Consider the following 22,251-nt stretch of genomic DNA (forward strand, 5'->3'; position numbering starts at 1 on the left):
AGGAATTGAACTCAGGACCTTTGCGAGAGCAGTCAGTACTCTTAACCACTGAGCCATCTCTCCAGCCTAATTCTAGATGTTTCAACTTAAAATGGTTTTATGGAAGCAAGATTCCACTCTAAGTTGAGGAACAGTTGTGAACTCAATTATAGTCTCCTGAGGAGCTCTATAAATGTGGGACTGACAGAACCCACCCCCAAGAGGACCTGGGTCAACCCTGAGGGACCTTGGAGGGTATGCAGGTGCAGGTGCAGAGACTCCCTGCACCAGTACGAGGCAGGGATAGGCCCCTTCCACTATATTTGACCCTTTACCTGGATAGCAGCAGTTAAATGTCCTTTCTCCAAGGGTGGCGGTTCTCTCCTTTGCTTCAGAGGGCAGAGCCACTGCAAGAGCCTGCTGGGTGTCTCGGTCTTCAGCAGGGAGGTCGGCTGGTTTCTGGACATCGTTTTCAAGTGCGGGGGCTGAAATGGAGACAGGAAGTTTGGCTTGATTGCTGAGTGACAGCTGTCACGGTGAGTCTGAGGGGAGGGTAGCTTTGAGCTGCTTTCATCTTTCGACAGTTTCCCAAAAAGTACTTTAAAATATGAAAACCAGGGGCTGGAAAGAGAGATGATCTTGCAGAGGACTGGAGCTGGGCTCACACCCCAGGTCTGGCTGCTCATTACTGCCTGTCCTGCATGAAGGAATCTGATGAACTCTCTGGCCTCTGCAGACACCTGCACCCCTGAGTTCATACACAGACACACAACTACACACATACATATAAAAATAAAATGAATTCCTAAGGCCAGAGCTGGGGTGGGGACTCAGTTGGTAGAGCGCTTGTCTAGCAAGCAGGAAGCCCTGGGCCAATCCCTCTCTGTGCACAAACCAGGCCTGGAGGTGCAGGCATGTGATCCCAGCACTTGGGAAGAACAGGCTAGAAGTTCAAGATCATCCTTGGCTACCTAGTGAATCCAAGGCTAGCCTTGGCTACATAAGAACAGGCAGTGGTGCTGTACACCTTCCATCTCGGCACTCAGGGAGGCAGAGGCAGGCAAATCTGAGTTCAAGGCCAGCCTGGTCTATAGAAGGGTCCAAGGAGAGGTCGGGCTACACAGAGAAACCCTGTCTCAAAAAACCACAACACAACAAAACAACAACTAAACCAAAAAACCCCAAACCAAACTCTGTTTCCAAGAACAAACAAGAAAAGACCTCCATGTACCAATACCTCTGGAGAAATAACGAGTGAGCAGAGCACTTCTCAAACATCAAGCTAGCCCCACACAGCCTAGATTAACTCTGGTCTTGAAGTTGTAGTGATCCTCCTGCCTCTGATTCCCAAGTACTGTGAGTCTAGCCATGCTCCTCCAATTCTCAAAGATGTAGCTTTCTTTCCCTTTTATTTTGTAAGAGATATGTTTAGTTTTATTCGATGTGTATGATTATTTAGCTTACATGTATACATGTACTGAGTGCATGCCGAGCTGACAGGCCAGCAGAACACTGCAGATCTCCCAGAACTGGACTCAGATGTGAGCCTCCACGGGGGTGGGTGGGAACTGAACCCAGGTGCCCCACAAGAGCAAGTGCTCCTAACCACCAAAGCCATCTTTCTAGCTACTGAAGATGTAGGTTTTTCCCTGTCTTTAGATAGGGTCTCACCAAGTAGCCCTGGCTGTCCTGGAACTCAGTACGTAGACAAGACTGATCTCGAACTTGCAGAGATCTGCCTGCCTCTGCCTCCCCTAAAGATGTAGTGTTAAAAAAAAAATCTTCCCAGCTGGGCAGGAGTAGGGCACACGTTTAACCCCAGCACTCTAGGAGAGCCCAAGAATTCTTATTAGGTACAGCAGAACACTGAAGGCACCAAGCTGTTTTGTTATTTACTGTTATTAATATTATTATTATTTTACAGTTATTCTGTGTGTGTAAATGTGGGGTTCATGGATAAGTCGGAAGACACCCTGTGGGAGCTAGTTCTCTCCTTCCACCATGCGGATTCTGGGGTCAGGCTTGGTAACGCGTGCCCTTCCACACAGAGCCATCTCACCTGCCCACACCACCGTTCTGCAACGCTTAGGCTCTCTTTACTAAGGTGCTACTTTGCTTCAGTTCACCCATGGGTCACAGGCCACCCGTGAGGCATTGTGCTCTCCAGTAAAACATTTCAGCAAATCGCTTGAAAGAAGGGAGATGGAGAGAGAAACCAGAGACTACCACAAGCTGAGACCTGACACATGGGGGCCTTATCTGACTCCTGAATCAAGCATGCCACAAAAGCCACTGGAGATGGTGAGACGCCCTGTGTTGGGTTTTAAATTAGGGATGGATGTTGACAATGCTGAATAGTACCACATTTTGGTTCAACCAAAATTAAAGGGAGGAGAAACATGGTTGTCACTGAGCCAAACCTGAGTAGTGGGTCTGCATAAAACTGGGTATAACTATCCCTAATACAGAACAGTGTGGAGAGCCCACATGGCTTTGTGTGCATGCACATATGTGTTCATGTATGTGAAGGTGTGCACACATGTTCATATGTGTGAAGGTGTGCACACAGTGCACATGTATTACTGTGTGTGAAGGTATACACCCATGTGTTTATGTATGAAGGTGTGCACCCATGTGTTCATGTGTGTGAAGGTGTGCACACAGTACACATGTATTCATGTGTGTGAAGGTGTGCACCCATGTGTTCATGTGTGTGAAGGTGTGCACCCATGTGTTTGTGTGTGAAGGTGTGCACAGTACACATGTGTTCATGTGTGTGAAGGTTTGCACACATGTGGAAGCCAGAGGTTTCTTCTGTAGTCACTCTCTGTCCTATTTCTTTGGGACAGGATCTCCAACCAAACTGGAGCACACCAGTTTAGCTAGACAGGCTGGCCAGTGAGTCCAGGATCCTGTCCCTGCCTCCCCCAGTGCTGCTGCAGGGATGGATAGCAGTTCTGCTTCCCACACTAGACTTCAAAGTCTAGCCTGGGTTATTTGGGATTCTTTCCTGCAGTATTCTGCTTCTGCCCCAAGCAGGGAGGGCCCTCTCTAACTCACCCAGCTTTTGCTAAGTCTGTGATGCCTGGACTTCACGGTGGCTGGCTTATGGTACCCTTGTTGGGAACAAGCAAAAGAACTTATCCTAAATACTATCATCTCATTTTCAGACTCCACTAATCATAGGGAGAAACTAAACTGTAGGTCCCAGGCCCTAGGGGAGCTGGGGACTTCCCAATAGCTGAACAGTTTCTGTTGTAAAGAAACAGTTGTCTGAGTCCAGACATCTCAGGACGACTTGTAAGGAGACAGTAGTCTGACTCCAGCCGTCTCAAGGACAACTTCTCCATCTTGCTGGCAGGGTCAAACTAAGTTCATGTTCCCAGGCCCAGGGACCCACTCCTGTGCTGAGTGATGGAAACTCCCTTGCTCAGTCCCTTATGTCAAAATATAATCAGACAATGCTACAGCCCACCCAGCTCCCCCTCTTTATGGTTTCATCCTTTAAATACGTTCTACAAAGTCCCTTCGGGGTTGTAGTCGTTCAGTTCCCCAGTCTGTTCGGTGGCCCTGACTGAGTGGCTTGATTACCATAAATTTTTGTCGGCTGCATTGACCCGGTGCTTGAATTATGTTGGATTTAACTGGACCCCACAACACACTGACTAGGTTTTAGAATACGAACTATTTAGAAGAGCCCTCAAACCACTCCCCTCCACTCTCAGAGGGGGATATTTGCTCAAGGAGCCCACAGGAGACTGCCCAGAGGTGGATTTGGGATGTGGAAATGGAGTTTGAGACCAGGAAAGCGGAGAGTACCCCACCCAGCCCCCCTCCTGCTGGGAAGCAGCCGACTGAGAAAGGCATAAAGTCCATTGAAAAATCCTCTCCCCATCCCCCAGCCTCAGAAAGAGGGGACAGGAGGAATCTATAAAGTCCAAAGGGAAAGAAAACCAAAGGGAGACGCCTTAGAAACCCAATCTTCCTAGGGGCAGGTACCTGAAAGTGACTGAGGAATGTCCCCCTTCCCCGGGCTCATCAGAAGAGGGGGATCCTCCAGTGGGAAGAGAGCACATGACCTAAGGTAGTCCGAGGGGGCGGGGGAGTTACTTCACCGTTCCCAACTGGTCCACGGGGTTGGCAGAGGTGGGAAGGGAGAGGGAGAGCATCCTAGTTCCAAACGGTGCGGTTCCCCTCCCCCACCCCCTATGGCTCGGCGAACTTCCCAGAGGCACCCCAACTTCCGACAGGCCTCTGCCTCGCAGCAGCTGCCCTGACCTACGTCACAACACTGTTCCCCCTGTCGCTCATCCCTCATTCATCCGTCAGGTCCCTGGAAGAAGGTTCCCTCTCTGAGAGGTGTAACACACTTGAAACCCATCCCACACCGTGTGTGTGTGTGTGTGTGTGTGTGTGTGTGTGTGTGTGTGTGTGAAGAGCTGATGTCTTGTCCTTGGCTCCTGCCTGCTTCGTCCCTTCCTGGATATCACTCGTGAAAGCGCAAGTGTGTCTCCAGCATGTCCACCTGGTCGGCCACGCAGCGGAAGCAGGAGCCCAGGTGTGAGACTCCAGGTTCCGCGCACCCCGCAGAGCGCCTCCCGGCTCTAAGCATCCCTCGGTCGAGTGTGGGAGGCAAACTGGCGGCTCTACACGTTTTTCCCGCTTTCGCGGAGAGTAGCGGCGGCCCCGGAAGGGTGTAATTGTTATTCACAAAGACCCGCTGACCCGCCCAGGTCTGCGTCTCTGGATTGGAGCTGGAAGCTTTGCATACCTTCGTACAGATCTCCCTCCCACGCCTTCCCAGATCTGACACTTACGGGGGTCCGGGAGCAGGAACATCAGAGCAACTCTCTCCAAGTCCCAGGACTGGAGCTGGAAGCTTGGCGCACCATTCCACGTACCCCCCTCATCTGACACCTCCCGGGGTACAGGGTTAGGGACATTAGAGCAGTTCTTCTCAGGTCTTTGGGCTGGAACTGGAAGCGGCTTGCACTATTTCAGGCACTCTAACCTCCCCCTCCTAGATCTGACACCCGTTGGAGAGGTCCAGGGACTGCGGAGCGTTGGGGGACATCAGAGAAGCTGTCCTTAAGTCCCAGGACGGGGTCTAGAAGCTCCCGGCACTATTACACGCGCCCCTTTCCCCGTCCAGACCCGACACTTACACAGTTCCGGGGTGGGGAGTACAGCAGAGAAACGGGACGCCGGAGCCACTCTCCCTGGTGTCCCCGGCTACTCACCCAGCTCCCCGGCTGCGCGCGGGGCTACTCCGCCGAGCTCGCTGCGCTCGAGCTGCGGCTCCTGAGAGCGCAGGTGCTGGGGCTTGGCTTGCTTGCGCCGCGACATGGCGCAGAAGACGAGGCTCCCGGAGGGTCCCCGAGAGTGGCCTCCGGAGCAGCGCGCGTTTCCCGACTTTGGAGGCACACCCCCACAGCGGCCGAATCGCGCATGTCCCGGCCCTGCCGCCCGCCCGTCAGCCCGGTAGGGCGATTTATCAAGCGTCCTGACAGCCGCTTGGGCGGCAGCCAGGACCTCAGGGGTCCCGGGAACCCCGCTCCCACGCACGAGCTCCGGCTCCACCCCGGCCCCGCCACTGCAGAATCTGCATTTTAACAAGCTCCCCAGGTGATGCGCGCGCACGCTCAGGTCGGAGCAACCCAGTCTGAATTTTAACGAGATCCCAGGTGATTCGTTGGCTCATTAAAATTGCAGAAGCGCCAGCCCTCTTCCCACTTTAATGTGCTCCCCGAGTCGCTGGGGAGCTCGTTAAAATGCAGATTCTGACTCGGGGAGTCTGGGGTGGGGCCCGAACGTCTGTATTTCTAACGAGCTCCCACGTGAGGCCGTGGCCGCTGCCACGCGGGCTGGAGAGCTTTTACATTCTCTCTTAATTGGTCCAGCCTGGGACCGCGGTAACTGGGATATTTCTCACAAAAACTCGCAGGGATTTTTTTTTTCTCAAGTGCAGGCGAAGGTGGAGAAGGGCCAGGGTTCGTGGCGCGTCCTCTCACCTGCGCATCCAAGTACACAATTTAAGAATAAGGGTGTCTCCTGTTTGCCCGGTGCACTCTTTTTCCTGCAGTCAGTGATTAAAAAGAAAAAAAAAAGTAGGTTTAGGCTGGCAAGATGGCTCAGCGGGAGAGAACTCGTCCCTCGTCCCTGTAAGATGTCTTCTAGCCTCAAATGGGACAACACACACACACACACACACACACACACACACACACACACACACACATTTAAAAGTAGAAGCTAGAAGTCCTGGATTCAGGAGGCGAGCCCTGTGACTTTACTTTTATCCCACCTTCTGTTCCTGCCCCGGGACAAGGTCTAGGACCACACAGGAGAGGCCTTTGGGGCCAGTCCCGGCGCAGGCCCCACCCACTGTGTGACTGAGGCGCGGTCTCATCCCGGGGGTTTTTGGCTAATTGATCTGTCGTGCTCAGACTAGCTGGGACCTTGCGGAGACCAGAGGGGGACCCCTCCTTCTGAACGACATCCAACAAGGATCGGCGAAGCCATCTAGTCCCCGCAAGGTGTTTACTTTTTTCAGACTGCGAAGTTAAACAGGGCTGTGCCCCAAGCCTGCCCAAACCTGAGAGTCACGTGGTGGCCACAGTTCAAAAAGACCCGGCGGTCTCAGCTGCGAGGTCTTGCGGTGGGGACCTGAGACTCTGTTTTTTTTTTATTTTTTGGCTTTTCGAGACAGGGTTTCTCTGTGTAGCCCTGGCTGTCCTGGAACTGGTAGACCAGGCTGGCCTCAAACTCAGAAATCTGCCTGCCTCTGCCTCCCAAGTGCTGGGATTAAAGGCGTGCGCCGCCACCGCCCGTCGACTCTGTATTTTTTAAATCAAGGAAGATGTGGCAAGTTAAGATGGCTTTACAAGCTCTGAGTGCGGGGCGAACCTAGGGCCAGGTCTTTAAAGTGTGTGTGTGGTGGGGGCACAAGCTGGGCTGGCTTTCTTATTTATGTATATGAGCACACTGTAGCTTTTTTCAGACACAGGAGGACATCAGATCCCATTACAGAAGGTGGTGAGCCACCATGTGGTTGCTGGGAATTGAACTCAGGACCTCTGGAAGAACAGTCAGCGCTGAGCCATGCCTCCAGCTGGGCTGACTTTTTTAAAACTTTCCTTTGGGCTCCCAGTTGTCAGCTTCTTTAGGCGTCTGTAGGTAAGGCCGAGTGAAGTCACAAGGTTAAACTCAGAGACTTCTCCTAACAAAAGTTTTCTTTGATATATGTGTGCAGCCATATCTGTGCAGAATGATTTAAAACTTGTTAAAAGATTTTATTTTAAATTCTGTGTATGTGTGTGCATCTTGTGCGCATTTGGGTGCAGGTGTCTCTAGAAGCTAGAGGCGTTGGTTCCCCCCTCTCCCAGAGCTGGAGTCACAAGGAGTTCTGAGTTGTCTAATGCCGGTACTGGGAACCGAACTCTGGGCCTGTGGAAGAACTGGACGTGCTCTGAACTGCTGAGCTATCTCTCCACACACTACATGTTTTTACAGGTTGGGTATGATGATGCATGCCTTTATTTAATCCCAGCACTTAGGAGGCAGAAGCAGGAGGATCTCTCTGAATTCAAGGCCAACCTGCCTACATAGTGAGTTCTCAGCCAGCTAGGGCTAAAAATGAGATCCTGTCTCAAGTCGGGTTGTCAGGACAGGGACTAGTGGGTGCCTACTAAACCCTAACCCCTGCTCCCTGCCCTGCACACAGACATTTGAACAGACACACATGCTTTGGTGTAGCGTCTCCCAGACTGTCTCAGGATCGAGAAGAATCTGGGAACAGAAGCTCCCCCTGAGAAACTTGAAAAGGGTACATTGAGGTGACCTCAGAGATACTTGATACCACTTTATACTTGGCCACAGGCCAGCCCGACACCAGCCAAACCAAACCATCTCACAGGACAGAGGAACCCCCTTTTCATCTTTAGTGAGCACTGGAAGATTCTCTCTCCCTCTTTCCTTCTTTCTCTTCCTTCCTTCCTTCCTTTTTCCCTCCCTCCCTCCCTTCCTCCTTTCCTCTTTCTTTTCTTTTTCTTTTTTCTTTTTTCAAGGCAGGATTATATCTCTGTGTAGTTTTGACTGTCCTGGAACTCTCTCTGTAGACCAGGCTGGCCTCTGACTCAGAGATTTGCCTGTTTCTGCCTCCTGAGTGCTGGGTCTAGAGGCGTGCACCACCATATCCTGCTGGATCGATCTCTCAGATGATTGTCCCTGTTCATCCATTTGACAGATGTAGGATGATCGTGGGATGAAAATACCATAATTTATTCTTCTATGTTTTCCTGGGTAGCTGTGCGGCTGCCAGGCCTGTGCTGGTGTAGTCTGGGCTGCCAGCAGGCAGGATATTCCCCACGGGTGTCTTGGTTTCTCCTGAATGAATGCAAGCACCATGTTAGGATGTCGGGACAGAGGATGAGAACAAGATCACGCCAATCTCCCTCCATCCCTGCACGGGAGAGGAGACCATGACCTGACGTCATCATCCCCACACACAGTGTTACCAACTGTCTTAAGGTAGCTCACAACCACCTGTAACTTTAGTTCTAGGGGCCTGGATGACACCTCTGGCCTCCTTGGGTACCAGAAACTCTGGTGCATGGACGTGTGCAGGAGAAACACTCATATACATAAAATAATAAAATAAAAATAATGAATACAAGCTTTAAGGGTATGTATGGCCACATCTAATGTTTAGGTCATACTATTTTACAAAGTACTTATCTAAAGATCCTGTCTGTCTGTCTGTCTGTCTGTCTTCCTTATTTCCTATTTGTTTTCCTCTCCTCTCTCTTCTGATAGTCTCCCTATCTATCCCAGGCTGTCTTGGAACATGCAGCCATCCCCCTGCCTCAGTGTTCAGTGCTGGGATTACAAACCTGCTTGACACCTTTTCAAAGTCCTACTCCTATGTTTATTGCTGTATCTTTTTGTCCCCCTTCCCATTCTCCCTCTTGCTCTGGCCGCTCGCTCCGCCCCCACTCGCTCCGCCCCCACTCGCTCCGCCCCCCTCTGCCCCACCCCACCTTTGCTCTGGCCCATTGATTATTTGTTTCTCATTACAGATGGTTGTGAGCCACCATGAGGCTGCTGGGATTTGAACTCATGACCTTGGGAAGAGCAGTCGGTGCTCTTAGTTGCTGAGCCATCTTACCAGCCTCCACTATATCTTATTATTGAGTTTATTACCAAGTTTTAATGACTTGATTTCAAGGACCAATGACTAAAGATTGTGGAAAGAAACTTCAGGCAGGTCCTGTGTTTGGGAGCCACAATCGTTACCTTCCATGCCGTTTTCACATCAGCTGATAATTTTTTAGCATGTGGGTGCATCCCCACATGGGGATATATGTGCACATCTGTTCAGAAGCCAGAGGAGGACATCAGGTATCCTGTTCTGCCTCCTTCCGCCTTATTTACCCGACACTGGGCCCTCACTGAGTCTGGAGCTCGGCCAGCGAGCAGTCCACCCGTGTCTCCGCCCCGGCCTCCCCACGGCTGCAGTTGCATGTTTGCGCATGGAGTATGCTCGTCTCGGCACCACTGCCTGCATCTGAACTCAGACCCTCGAAGGATGAAGCCCTCGCTCTCCCCACTGAGGCCAGTCAGAAGCGGATAAGTTTTGAACTTTAGGGGCTTTTAAAATCCAACTGAAGAGGAAGTCACTTGGAAACCCTGACGGTTTTGAGACGACACCTAAGTTGCGGGGGTGTGGGGTGTCCTTCGTAAGGTGACACTCTGCTCTTCGCTTCCCAAGCCTGCACCCGCACTCCGGACCACGCGGGAGTTACTTCCTCATCCCGGAGAGACCCATCACCTTCCTCTCCAAAGGCTCTCAGGCTGTTCTCAGTAAGTCAAGCCATCTTGTCTGGAAAGAGCAGCTGGTCAACGAGAAATGCTTTGTGGGAAGAAACTCCAGGCAGGGCTTGGACCCCTATGGCTTCTCAAAACCCAAGTTAGACAGTACACCTCTGATTCACACGAAGATGCTCCTGGTCCCTCTGTGGTGTGTGTGTGTGTTGCACACACATTGGTGTGTAACTATTCACACCCACTCAGGAGCACGTGGAGCCAGAACTGGATGCCCAGTGCCTTTCTTTATCACCTTGACAATCTTGTCTTGAGACAGGTCTCTCAATAGATCAATAACAAACAACCCTCCATCTGGCCAGTCTGTCTGACCCCCAATGTTGGGGTTGCAGGTATTGGCTTTTTATATGGGTACCTCAGGCTTCCAGAATAGCCTCTCCTGCCACTTGTTGGGAACAAGCAAAAGAAAGTTATTCTAAATGCTACTATTTCGTTTCAGACTCCATTTAACCATAGGGAGAAACTAAATTCAAAGTCCCAGGCTCTAGAGGACTGGGGACTTCACTACAGCTGAACAGCGTCCGTTGTAAACAGCTGAGTCCAGACATCTCAGGGACAGCTTCCCCATCTTGCTGGCAGGGTCAAGCAAGCTCACGTTCCCAGGTCTAGGAGTGAACACCTATCCCGCTTCTCCGAATGTTTTCTTAATTGTTAATCCATAAAGAATACAGAAATTACTGTTATATAAACCAAGGTGCATGAATTATAAAAATATATAGCCAATCACCTGTATGCCCTAATTATCTACAAATAGCTGACCTGATCCTATATCACTATGAGCTCTGGACCTAATGTCTGGGAGAATGAATTAAGGACCCTAAAGCCCAGTCCCCAGATATGGCCCAGCCTCCAACGGGTACTCCCTTGCTTAACCCATAATGCCAAAAATACAACCGGAACACACTGCAGCTGCCCCCAGCTCCCCCCTCACTTTGGGTTCCCATCCTTTAAAAATGTCATACAGTCTCCCTTCCTGGACACGGTTCAGATCCTGAACCGTCCGCCTCCCTGAGCACTCAGAAAATAAAGCGTTCGTTTTTAAGCTTCTACACTTGAAGTGACTTTTCTCAGTTTCCACCCCGATCCCAGCACGCTGGGCCATCTCTCCAGCCCTGTGTGATCTTCGGAAAGCCGCCATTAGCCTCCCACTTTTCCTCAGCGAAACGGCGATGGTGTGACAGTTGGGGGGACTGTAATGAACAACCTCATGTGTGGGCACAGACAACGTCTGCTACTGAGGCCGTGGTCTAATTATTGATAACAATAGTGCTGGTTACACTTACCCATAACAACAGCGAGCACTCAGTCCACTCTAACTGGACAAGACACTGTCTCTCCATGGAAATACACTCAAAGCATGGGATGACATTAATCTTCTTTTTTTTCTTTTTTTTAAAAATGTGTAGTCCAGACTGGCCTCGAACTCCAGATCCACCTGCCTCTGCCTCCTTCAGCAAATCCTACCGGCCTGCGCCACCAGAACCGGCGACATTAATCTTCTGAGTTGCAGAATTCACATATTTCTGCACCGGCTACATCCCATATACATTTATGGGAACACAGAAATGATGGGTTTCTATGTGCACAGATATGGAAAACGCTTTAGGTTGTATCACGTGGAATATCCAAAGGACAAGAAGCGTGGGACTCAGTTGTGACTGGACGTATACATATCAACACACGCACAATAGGCTCTGAAGCATAACTCTGATTTTGCACACATATTTTGAGACACTTTGAAATGCAGGAGAGGCCCGAGAGGTGGCCTGTGACCCATCCCAGGGATGAGGGCAGAGAAAGTAAAAACATAGTGGAGATGCAGTTGACTGACATGTTGGGATGATCTTTTTACAGTCTTTTAAGTTTCTAAAAAGAACTTTTTAGCCGGGCAGTGGTGGCGCACACCTGTAATCCCAGCACTCTGGGAGGCAGAGGCAGGCGGATTTCTGAGTTCAAGGCCAGCCTGGTCTACAGAGTGAGTTCCAGGACAGCCAGGGCTATACAGAGAAACCCTGTCACGAAAAAAGCAAAAAAAAAAAAAAAAAAAAAAAGTCTCATTAGAAGAACTTTTTAAAAGGTTGGGGTGGCTGCGGAGATGGCTCAGCAGTCAGGAGCATGGGCTGCTCTTCTAGAGAAGCCATGTTCAGTTCCCAGCAACCACCTGGTCACTCACACTGTGACTCCAGGTATAGAAGATCTGATGCCCTTGTGTGTCCTGTTCCCCACGGGCACTGAATGCATGTGCAGGACAGACATGCACAGAGGCAAAACGTCCACACGCAGGAAATATTTGTCAAAAAAATTTTATCAAGAATATTTATGTTTAACTGTGTGCCTATGTCTATATGTCTGTGTAGGGTATGTGGACACGAATGTAGGTTCAGGAGAAGGTGTGAGAGTCCCTGGGGCTGAGGTTACAGGCATCAGGGAGAAACACAATATGGATCCTGGGAACTGAATTCAGGCCCTCCAAGAGCCATCTTTTTAGACCCTACATTTTTCAAAAGTTTAAACAATAAAATTTGGTCCACATGTAAAGATGATGGCTGTGCCAGTTCAGGCAACCCCTGCCCTCAAACAAACAACAAAAACTAAACCTCCTTGGAGATGCCTCCTACCTTGAGGTGTGGCACATTCTTGGATTCAACAAATCCCTCGGCCTCTCCCTCCTTTGCCAGCCTCTTCCACGGCCTCTTTTTTTTGGGGGGGAGAGGAGGAGGTAAGCTTTACTTACAGATTTCATCACCTCACGCTACACTCACTGCACAGTCTTGCCTGTTTCACTGAGTGTCTCTCCTTCCCCGGAATCTGGACGTCTGTGATTGAACATGTTGCCACAGGCAGCCGAGTCTGTTTTCATTCCCCCCAAGATCCAGTGTGTGACTACACCGCGCACTCCTGGAGGCGCGCCCTGCCAGCGGGCTCTGCACCTCGGTAATTACGAGCGACCCAGGTATGCACATTCCTACACGGGTTTCTTGGTTCATGTATAGAAAGAAGCATCTCCATACCCAGAGTTTGCGCTGAACCAGATCCCCAGGTGATTTAAATATGAGAAGCGCTGAGATCCGAATCGGATTTTTAACAAGCTCCCCAGAGGGTCGCATTGGCGCAGATCGGCCGGGTCGCGGGATCCTGTCCAGCCTTCCTAGGAAGTGTGAAACTCGCTTCTAACTCTGCTTGACCGGTTCACATTCTCATCTGCACATTATTTTTTAGATTAAAAGGAAAATAATCCGGGGTGAGGGGAGCTAGGAGCTTTGTAGAAGTCTTTGCCTCCCAAGCCCCAGGAAACCCACAGTGCAAGGAGTGAACCAACCCCACAAAGGTCCCCTCTGAGCTCCACGTGCACACTGTAGCACACACGTACCCCAAACTCCCACACGACAATACAGAAAGAATGTTTTTAAAGTGGCTTCTTGGGCTGGGGCTGTAGCTCAGTCGTCAGAGTGCTAGCCTAGCGTGCACAGAGCCCTGGGTTCGATCCCCAGCAGCGCATGAACGGCTGCCTCACAGCTGTGAGCTCAGCACTCAACAGGCAGTGGAGATCATGAGTTCAAGGCTATCCCTGGCTACACAGAATTCAAAGCCAACCTGGGCTACCTGAGACCTTGTCTCAGAAACAAAGAACACAACAAATGCTCCCCCCACCCTCCCCAAATCTCCCACAGACCAGAAAGGAATGTTCTTAGCTGGGACAAAGTCGGGAGCAGGCGCTGGGTGGGCCGCACTTTGTGTGACTGGTTCAATGGCTCAGCGCCATTAAACTGCCTTCTCTTCTGTCCCATCTGTCTTGATCTAAACGTTTGTTTTCCTTCAAAATCATATGTTGAGAAGGGAAGTGTTTATGCTACCAGGATGGGGCCCTACTGGGTGAATTGGTGCCCTTATAAGGGGACTCCATGTATCAGAGGGAAGGGTGGATATATTTAAGGCGCATCTTAATTGTGCACAGAATTTTCAAGGAATAAATACAAAAATAGCATTTAAAATAAACAAGAGAATTCAGAAAACCCAGGTGAGGACAAAGCTGGAAGATGTCTGTGAGAAAACAATTCCTGCTCAGATGCTAACATCTGTATCTGGTGTTTCGGCCTCCGACTTCCTGGTCTTTAGGGGTACAAGAGATGTTTTTCTGTTATCTGTAAGAACTCCATGTATGGCAACTGATTATAGCTTCTAAACAGACTGAGGCATCAACTCATTTCCTGCTGAACCCTAGAAATATCTTGCAGGCTCTCTCCAGGTTTGGGAAGCAACCTAATCACCCCAGGCCTGAGAGAACAGGACGGATAGCAATGTCAGAGTGGCCATGCCTACAGGGATGGAAAGAGTTAACACAGAGTTGGAAACACACAGTTTACTTGTGTGTGTGTGTGCTTGATTATGGTGGGGATTGAACCTAGGACCTTGTACATTCTAGGCAAGGGCTCTACCCCTGAGCTATGTCCCCAGCTCTCCTTTAACCTCCATGAGCCCCAGATTTCTAATCTGTAAACTATTTTCCCCAGATATTGAGAGGAAATGTGTCTGGCTGGAGAGGTGGCTCAGAAGTTAAGAGCTCTGGCTTCTCTTTCAGAGGACCTGGGTTGAGTTCCCAGCACCCACATGGCAATTTGCAATCATTTGTAACTTCAGTCCCAGGGGACCTGATGCCCTCTTCTGGCCTCCATGGGCACTGCATGCACACGGTATACAAGCATACATGTACACAGGCAAAACAAACACAATATAAAAATACCAATAAATTAGTTAAGAGGAAATGTGTGTAAGGGGCTAATGAACAATAAATAACATTACTGAGAACATTAGTTACTTAGAACATTAGTTACCATTCTGGCTGTGGGTAACCAACCCCTCCTCTTCCTACACTATAATACTTTCTGGGACTATTTTAAAGTAGAAAAATAATCGTGAATTGCATTGATTTTAGTGGGCATATACACTGTGCCAGAAAATACTTTGGAAACACTTTGGCATAGAAGACAGATTTGGGGGCTGGAGAGATGACTCAGTTGCTGACCATGCTCAGTGCTTTTGTAGAGAACCCCGCTTTAGTTCCCCGCATCACATGGTGGCTCACAGCCATCCATAACTCTAGTTCCAGGTGGTGCAGTGCCATCTTCTGGTCTCCACAGGGACTGCATGCACATGGTGCACAGACATGAATGCAGGCAGAAGACATACAAAATAAAAATGAGTAAAGCCGGAGCAGGTGGTGCATCCCTTTAATCCCAGCACTCAGGAGGCAGAGGCAGGGAGATCATGTGACTCTGGGGCTAGCCTGGTCTACATAATGAGCTCCAGGACAGTTAGAGCTACACGGAGAAAGCCTGTCTTAGAAAGCAAAACAACCTCCTACATACACACAAAATAAATAATTACAAACCCTGCATATTTTCCGGGTCACATTCTCAGACCCAAACCATTAACATTAAAGAGTAGAGACAAAATACGCCTCCCCAAATCTGAGCTACTTAAAAACTAGTGATCGCCGGGTGGTGATGGCGCATGTCTTTAATCCCAGCACTTGGGAGGCTGAGGCAGGCGGATTTCTGAGTTCGAGGCCAGCCTGGTCTACAGAGTGAGTTCCAGGACAGTCAGGGCTACACAGAGAAACCCTGTCTCTAAAAAACAAACAAACAAACAAACAAACAAACAACCTCCCCAGGGAACACAGCTTTGCGCACCCCCCACCCCCACCCCAGATTTCAGTTCCTCCAAACAGCTCTGTAAAATGGAAACAACGTAGCTGGGACATGCAGGGGAAGAACGCGCCACATAAGTCCACAGGTGTGGAGGTGAGGGAAGTTTTGCGAAGTCCAAGTGGGCAACTGGAGTCCCTCGAACCTTGTATGCTGTGGGACTTTCTGATTTTTACCCAAGGTGGAGTAAGCAAGTCATTATTCCTGCTCATATGAAAATAGGGAATTTCTGGCAAAGAGCAGAGACAGTGATGTAATAAGAATTGTGCTCAGATAAAGAACCCAAGAAAACAGAGGAAGGAGACAGACTCAGAAGGCAGGGTTCCCCAGGGACTTGAACAAAGTGTGTGCATTAAACAAGGTGTGACCCCGAACCCCACCCCCTTTGGCCTTCATTGTTCTACAGAGTTGAGGTTAACCTTGAACTTCTGATCCTCCTGCCTTTAATCCCAGACTTGGGGGACTTTACAAGCATGCACCATGGGGGTGGGCAGCAGGCAAAAACAAAACAAAACAAAACAAACAAACAAACAAACAAACAAAAACAACAAAAAAAGGTCTAAGAATGTTGTGGGACTGCCTGATCATGTCTTGGCCACAGCAGCAGTCCTCCTGGATCTTATTTGAGGTCATCCTGGCCTAAGAGTGAGACTTTGTCTCAAAAACAAAAATAAAGACACAGCAAGCCGGGGCGGTGGTGGTGCATGCCTGTAATCCCAGCACTCTGGGAGGCAGAGGTGGATTTCTGAGTTCGAGGCCAGCCTGGTCTACAGAGTGAGTTCCAGGACAGCCAAGGCTACACAGAGAAACCCTGCCTCAAAAAACCAAATCCAAAGGAGAAAAAAAAAAAAAGACACAGCAGTTGGGGTGGCTGTAGGTATCTGTGAAGGAGGGAGGTGTTCACGAGACAGCCAAAGCCCCTGCTATTGAAGCTCCCACTGATTCTCAAACAAAGCACAGAGCCAGAGAGATGGACAATCAGTTGAGAGTTCGTGCGCTATTCTTGCAGAGGCCCCTGGGATCCTGTCCCAGCCCCCAAGTCAGCTCAGAATCACTGGTGACTCCATCTCTTGGAGGATCAGACACCCTCTCTGGCCTCTTAGGGTACTTGTACACATACACACTAACAGACACATGCACACTAACAGACACATGCACACTAACAGACACAGACACACTAACAGACACAGACACACGCACACTAACAGACACAGACACCCGCACACTAACAGACACATGCACACTAACAGACACACGCACATAATGAAAAACAAATTAAACGTCACCCTTCAACCCCTCTAATCATATTTTGAACGGCAACAAAGTATCAGCATTCAGTGTATTTTAACCAGGTGTGAGGGGCTGCTCCTTTTGGCTCCTCATCTCCAGCACTCACTAGAAAATGGTCCATCAGCCAGGCGTGGCAGCGCACGCCTGTAATCCCAGCACTTGGGAAGCAGAGGGCAGATTTATGAGTTCGAGGCCAGCCTGGTCTACAGAGTAAGTTCCAGGACAGCCAGGGCTACACAGAGAGAGACCTGTCTGGGAAAAAAACAAAAAAGTATCTATATAGGGACACAAATACTTTACACATACAGACTTGCCCACATACAGTCACACACACACACACACACACAGTCACAGACAAGCACACATACACACAGTCTCTTTCTCTCTCTTACACAGAGTCATACACATACACAAACATATAAACAGAGTCACACAGACACAGACACACAGTCACAGACACACTGTGTGTGTCTCTGTGTGTCTGTGTCTGTGTTTGCCCGTGTGTAATTCTGGAAAGGGGTGCCCGAGAAGCTAATGAAGCACACAAATACAAACTATCCTACACAAACTGAATACACCAGAAAACCCAAACCCAAACACCTTTATTCCAGTTGAAAAAAAATTAAATCCGAAACGTGGGAAAACAAACGAATGTCCTACTGCGGTGAATTCCGAATCCATATTGGAATCACACAGAGCTTGAAGGATGGTCTCCACGTTGTTACCCTGTTAAAAAAACTACATAAACCGTATAAAATACAATTTATTACGAGGGCCCAGGGGCCTCCCACAGTTCCTCTCGTAGTTTCTCTTGTCTGTCACCGCTCCCTCCATACTAATCGGGTATGGAGTCGGCCGGACAGAGCAGAGCAGGGTGTGCTGCCCCATGGATGATGGAATAAGTCTGCTTGGTCAGTTCCTGCTGGGAAGAGAATATGGAGGGGGCCGTGGTGGCCACTGCGATGCTCTGGCCCCCGTCGCTCACCACAGTCACTTCCGTAGTCCCCTCCTGAATCAGAGCGTTAAGGCCTTCGAGGTCTGAGCACGTGATGCCCGAACTGGCGATGAAAGTCTGGTTTCCCGCGCCTTCCTGGGTCCCAGTTGGGGTGGTGGGGATCAGGGCCTGCTGCAGGGCGGCGCCCGCCGTCTGATCATGGGTGGTCAGCAGGACGGTTGGCTGACTCAGGGTACCTGTTTCACCGGGACACCCGGAGGACTGAGGAGGGGCGATGAAACTGACCTGGCGAAGGATCTGTAGCCGGCCGTTCCCCGGGATCTCCTCCGGGGTCTGGGCTACCAGGGTGGGGGGCACAATGTTGACGGCGGCTGCGGCCGCTTGGACGATGGTGTTCGTCTGAGGCACCTGATGCCCCACGATGATCTTGACTCTCCCCTCGCTGAACTGGGACACCTGGCTGGACTGGAGGGGGACCTGGAGATGCTCTACGGTGAGGGGCGTGGCCGGCTGCTTGCTGGGCTCAAGGTGAAGCTGTACCACGGTCACGTCGGAGTTCTTACTTTGGTACTCATTGTGCTGCCTCTTGTGGCTGCGGAGCGAGTCCTCCCGCATGAACGAGGCGTCACAGATGTCACAGTGGAACGTCTTCTTGGCATCCAGCTTGGCCACCTGCCGGCTGCTCTGCCTGCCGCTGTCTTTCCTCTCCGGCGCCTCGTTCTTGAGCATGTCCGCGTGGAACTTCTTCATGTGCTTGCTCAGGTTGCTGGGCTGCTTGGTGTCGAAGCTGCAGTAGCTGCACTTGAACGGGCGCTCGGTGCAGTGGATGCGCTCGTGCACGCGCAGCGCGGCCTTGCTGGAACAGGAGTAGCTGCACTCGGGGCACTTCTCCGGGTGCTCGGACTGGTGCAGGCGGCTGTGCTTCCGCAGGGTGGATTTGCTGTCACCCAGGAAGTCGCAGTGCGGACATTTGAAGTTATTCCCGCTGTGCTTGATGCGGATGTGCGACTTGAGGTTCCCCTTCATGGTACAGCGGACGTTGCAGAACTCGCACTTGAAAGGCTTCTCCCCCGAGTGCACGCGCATGTGCCTTTTCAAGTCCGAGCTGATTTTGAACTTGGCACTACAGAGCCAGCACTGGAAGGGGGCGTCCCCTGTCAACACAAGGTGAGTTTCCGTAAGAACAGGCAGGTTAACAGCTACAGAGGATTCCCCCCAAAGCGCATACCAGAAATGGCTTATACCAAGGCAGGAAGGTGGCCCCCTCCTCGCTGCAGCTCCCAGCAGCCTTTGGGATTCTCTTCGGTCCCCAAACCCGAGCCATCACCGAGTGCCAGCACACCCCCACCCCTAGAAAACCCAGGACAAAAAGGGATCTTGAAAAGAGCCATTTAAATGTCCTAGATAGGGTGTACAAATCTATTCCATACAGCTTTATTTTTTTAATTTTTTTTTAAAGACAGGGTCTATGCAGTCCTGGAACTCACTCTGTAGACCATGCTGGCTCCTAACTCATAGAGATTTGCCTACTTCACTTCCCTAGTGCTGGGATTAAAGACATGCACCACTACAGCTGGCTTCCTTAGAGTTGTTATATATATATATATATATATATATATATATCATTTCTAATTCTACATAGGGGTCAGAAGAGAGTATTGGATCTCCTGTGAGCTGACTGGTGTATGTGCTGGGAATTGAACCCAGGTCCTCTAAGAAGAGCAGCCAATGCTCTTAACCCCTAAGACAACTCTCCAGCCCCTTCTCATAGGCTTAGTTAAGACAAAGTTTGCTAGCTGGGGGCTGACAGTTGTGTAACTTAGTCCTTCTGAATTTTGATTGAACCGAGCGTCCTCAGAGACTTAGTAACATATTCCTGACAGGCCAGTGGCAAACTGCATTCATGAGGTCCCTCTCACCGCCCACATGATGGCTACACACAAGGATAATTCTTGCAGATTTTTATTAGTAGAGACGTGTTTATTGCACAAGATTTACTTTTCATTTACTGCCAGCTGTGGGGAAAAGTCACAGAATCCAGCTTCTTGGTTTTTGTTTTTTGTTTTGAATTTGTGTTTGTTGAAGGATGACGGGGAAGACTGAATTACAAACATCTGAGTGGATGCGATTTCCCAAATTCTTCACTCTCCCGGTGCCAGTTCTGAATCACTGAGGGCAGCGATCGTCAGGCAAGGGCCTTCTTCTCCAGCGCAGTGTGCTTCCGTGTGCGCTCGTGTGTATATGCAGTAAGTATGTGTCTGCATAGGTCTAAGGACAACCTCAGGGGTCACCCTCGGGAACGCTGACCACCTCCCTTGAGACAGGGTCTCTCGGGGGTCTGGAGTTCACAAACTGGGCCCGGCTGGCCACCGGGCCCCGGGGATCCGCCTGTCTCTGCTACCCCAGTGCTGGGGCCACAGCTGTGCTCCACGGCTCTTTATGTGGAATCTAGCATCCGAGCTCTTATAGGCTGAGGCATTTCCTCAGGACCGCGCCGACTGTGCAGGCAAGCGGGCTAACAGCCAGTCGGGGGCTTAGGTTGGTTCTGGGACAGTAGGACCCACGCCAAGCACGATACAGGGTGGCCTTGTCCCTGTTGGCGACATCCTCTGAGTAGACTATACACGGGACTCGGGCCCTGAGACTGCATCCGTGACGCATTCACGGTCACCTAGCAGCACGTGGCAGGGCTTGGTTCCAAACCAGGCAATGGGTTTGTGGTCCGCACTCACTCTTGGGCTTCCGAGACCACGTGCTCGGGGCCAACGTCACCCCGAGCTGCCCAGTGCCCTCGACAAGAGTCACTCGCAGGGGTCGATTTAATTCTATCTCAGAAAACGGAGATGCCCGAACTAAACAACACTTCACATAGCCGAATGCCACTAGCATCAGGCAAGCTAACTCCTGAGCCGGAAGCTGGAAGCACCAGGCTGTGGCCCAAACCCTGGCCCCTGCTGGCTTCAGAGCTAAAGCTTGCTGGGTCAGGGCCATCTCTTCCTGTGCTGAAGCCTGAAGCCTGGGTTACCCATGCTGGGCAGCACAGTTGTTTAAACCTGGCCACTTCCCTGCTTAAGTTTTTTTAAAAAATGATTTCATGTATGAGAATACACTGTCGCTGTCTTCAGATATGCCATACGAGGGCATCAGATCCCAATACAGATGTTGTGAACCACCATGAGGTTGCTGGGAATTAAACTTGGGACCTCTGGAAGAGCAGTCAGTGCTCTTAACCACTGAGTCATCTCTCCAGCTCTCTGCTTAGATTTTATTTTTAAAAGATTTATCTATTTTATGTATATGAGTACATTACACCTGTACAGATAGCCAACTGTAGTTGCTGGGATTTGAACTCAGGACCCTTGGAAGAGCAGTCAGTGTTCTTACCCGCGGAGTCGTCTCTGCAGCCCCCCACCCCTGCTTAGTTTTTAAATCGTCAACTTGACACAACTCAGAGACACCCGGGGCTCTCTCTTGAAGTACTGCCTCCATCAGATTGGTCTACGGCCACGCCCGTGATGAATGTCTTGATGGGGGCGGGGCAGCCCTGTTGGCATCACCATCCTGAGGTGGGTGGGGCTGAGCTGCATCAGAAAGCCAGCCGAGAACAAGCCAGAGGGTGTGGCGCGCCAGGCAGCCGGATCCCTCGTGGGTTTTGCTTCGGTTCCTGCCCTGGCTTTCCTCAGTGACCTGGGACGGATAGGGTAAGCCCGTTCTTCCTTCAATCTGCCTTAGGTTATAATGTTCACACAGCAACAGAGAGAAAACGAGCCTCAGCCACGCATAGGTGAAAGGCCGTGTCTGCAGCTATTTGGCCCTTACAGCCCAATGTATTTCCTAGGAAGTTTTTAAATGACGGTACGTAGGTGTATGCAGAGGCCAGAGGTATGTGTATGTGTTTGCGTGTGTGTTTCTTTCTGTCTTTGTGTACTCTGAGCTGACCTCGAACTTGGAACTCCACCCTGCCTCTGGAGTGCTGGGATTGAAGGCGCGTGTCCCGACTCGCAGGCCCTACTTTGTGTTTTTTGAGCTAAGGGGTTTTCATTGGTCTGGGGGCCAACAAGTAGGCTAGGGTGGCCAACAGCGCGCCTTTGAGGTTCTCCCGACTCCGCCCTCGCTGTCGGCCGCTATGCCCAGCTGAGTTCTGGGAATCGAACTCAGGTCCTCGTGCTTGAGTGGCAAACACGGACTGAGCGAGCTATCTCCTGGCCCTTTCACTGGTGTTGTCGGTAATCATTGACCTGCCTTCATACTCCCCCCGACCCTTCCAGAAGTTTGGCAAAACTCACGGAACCCTTCTACAGGAAGATAAAATAGCACAAACAAACTAAAATAAAACCACGGGAATCCAGAAGAAACCGATTACACTGAGACGGGTATTAAAAATAAAACCACTGAAAGAATCGGAGCAGGTAACCTGCTCCTGGCGGCGAGTGAGTAGCC

General features: G+C 50.5%; 1 protein-coding gene across 3 annotated transcripts in view; it reads right to left on the minus strand.

Moving 5' to 3' along the window:
• The window catches only part of Zfp64 (ZFP64 zinc finger protein), a 57,386-nt gene that overhangs the window by 13,840 nt on the left and 21,295 nt on the right, over positions 1-22,251 (minus strand). The window contains exons 1-2 of one of the 3 annotated variants that reach the window (XM_052184400.1): positions 5,220-5,451; positions 315-464 (exon numbers count right to left, since the gene is read on the minus strand). In XM_052184400.1, the coding sequence (XP_052040360.1) occupies positions 315-464; positions 5,220-5,325 (256 nt within the window). In that variant the 5' untranslated portion in view covers positions 5,326-5,451. Of the gene's footprint in view, positions 1-314; positions 465-5,219; positions 5,452-17,439; positions 18,966-22,251 lie in introns of those variants that run through there. The other 2 variants (XM_052184399.1, XM_052184398.1) reach the window with 2 other exon arrangements.

The sequence above is a fragment of the Apodemus sylvaticus genome, chromosome 5, assembly GCF_947179515.1.
Source record: "Apodemus sylvaticus chromosome 5, mApoSyl1.1, whole genome shotgun sequence".
Taxonomy (NCBI): Eukaryota; Metazoa; Chordata; class Mammalia; order Rodentia; family Muridae; genus Apodemus; species Apodemus sylvaticus.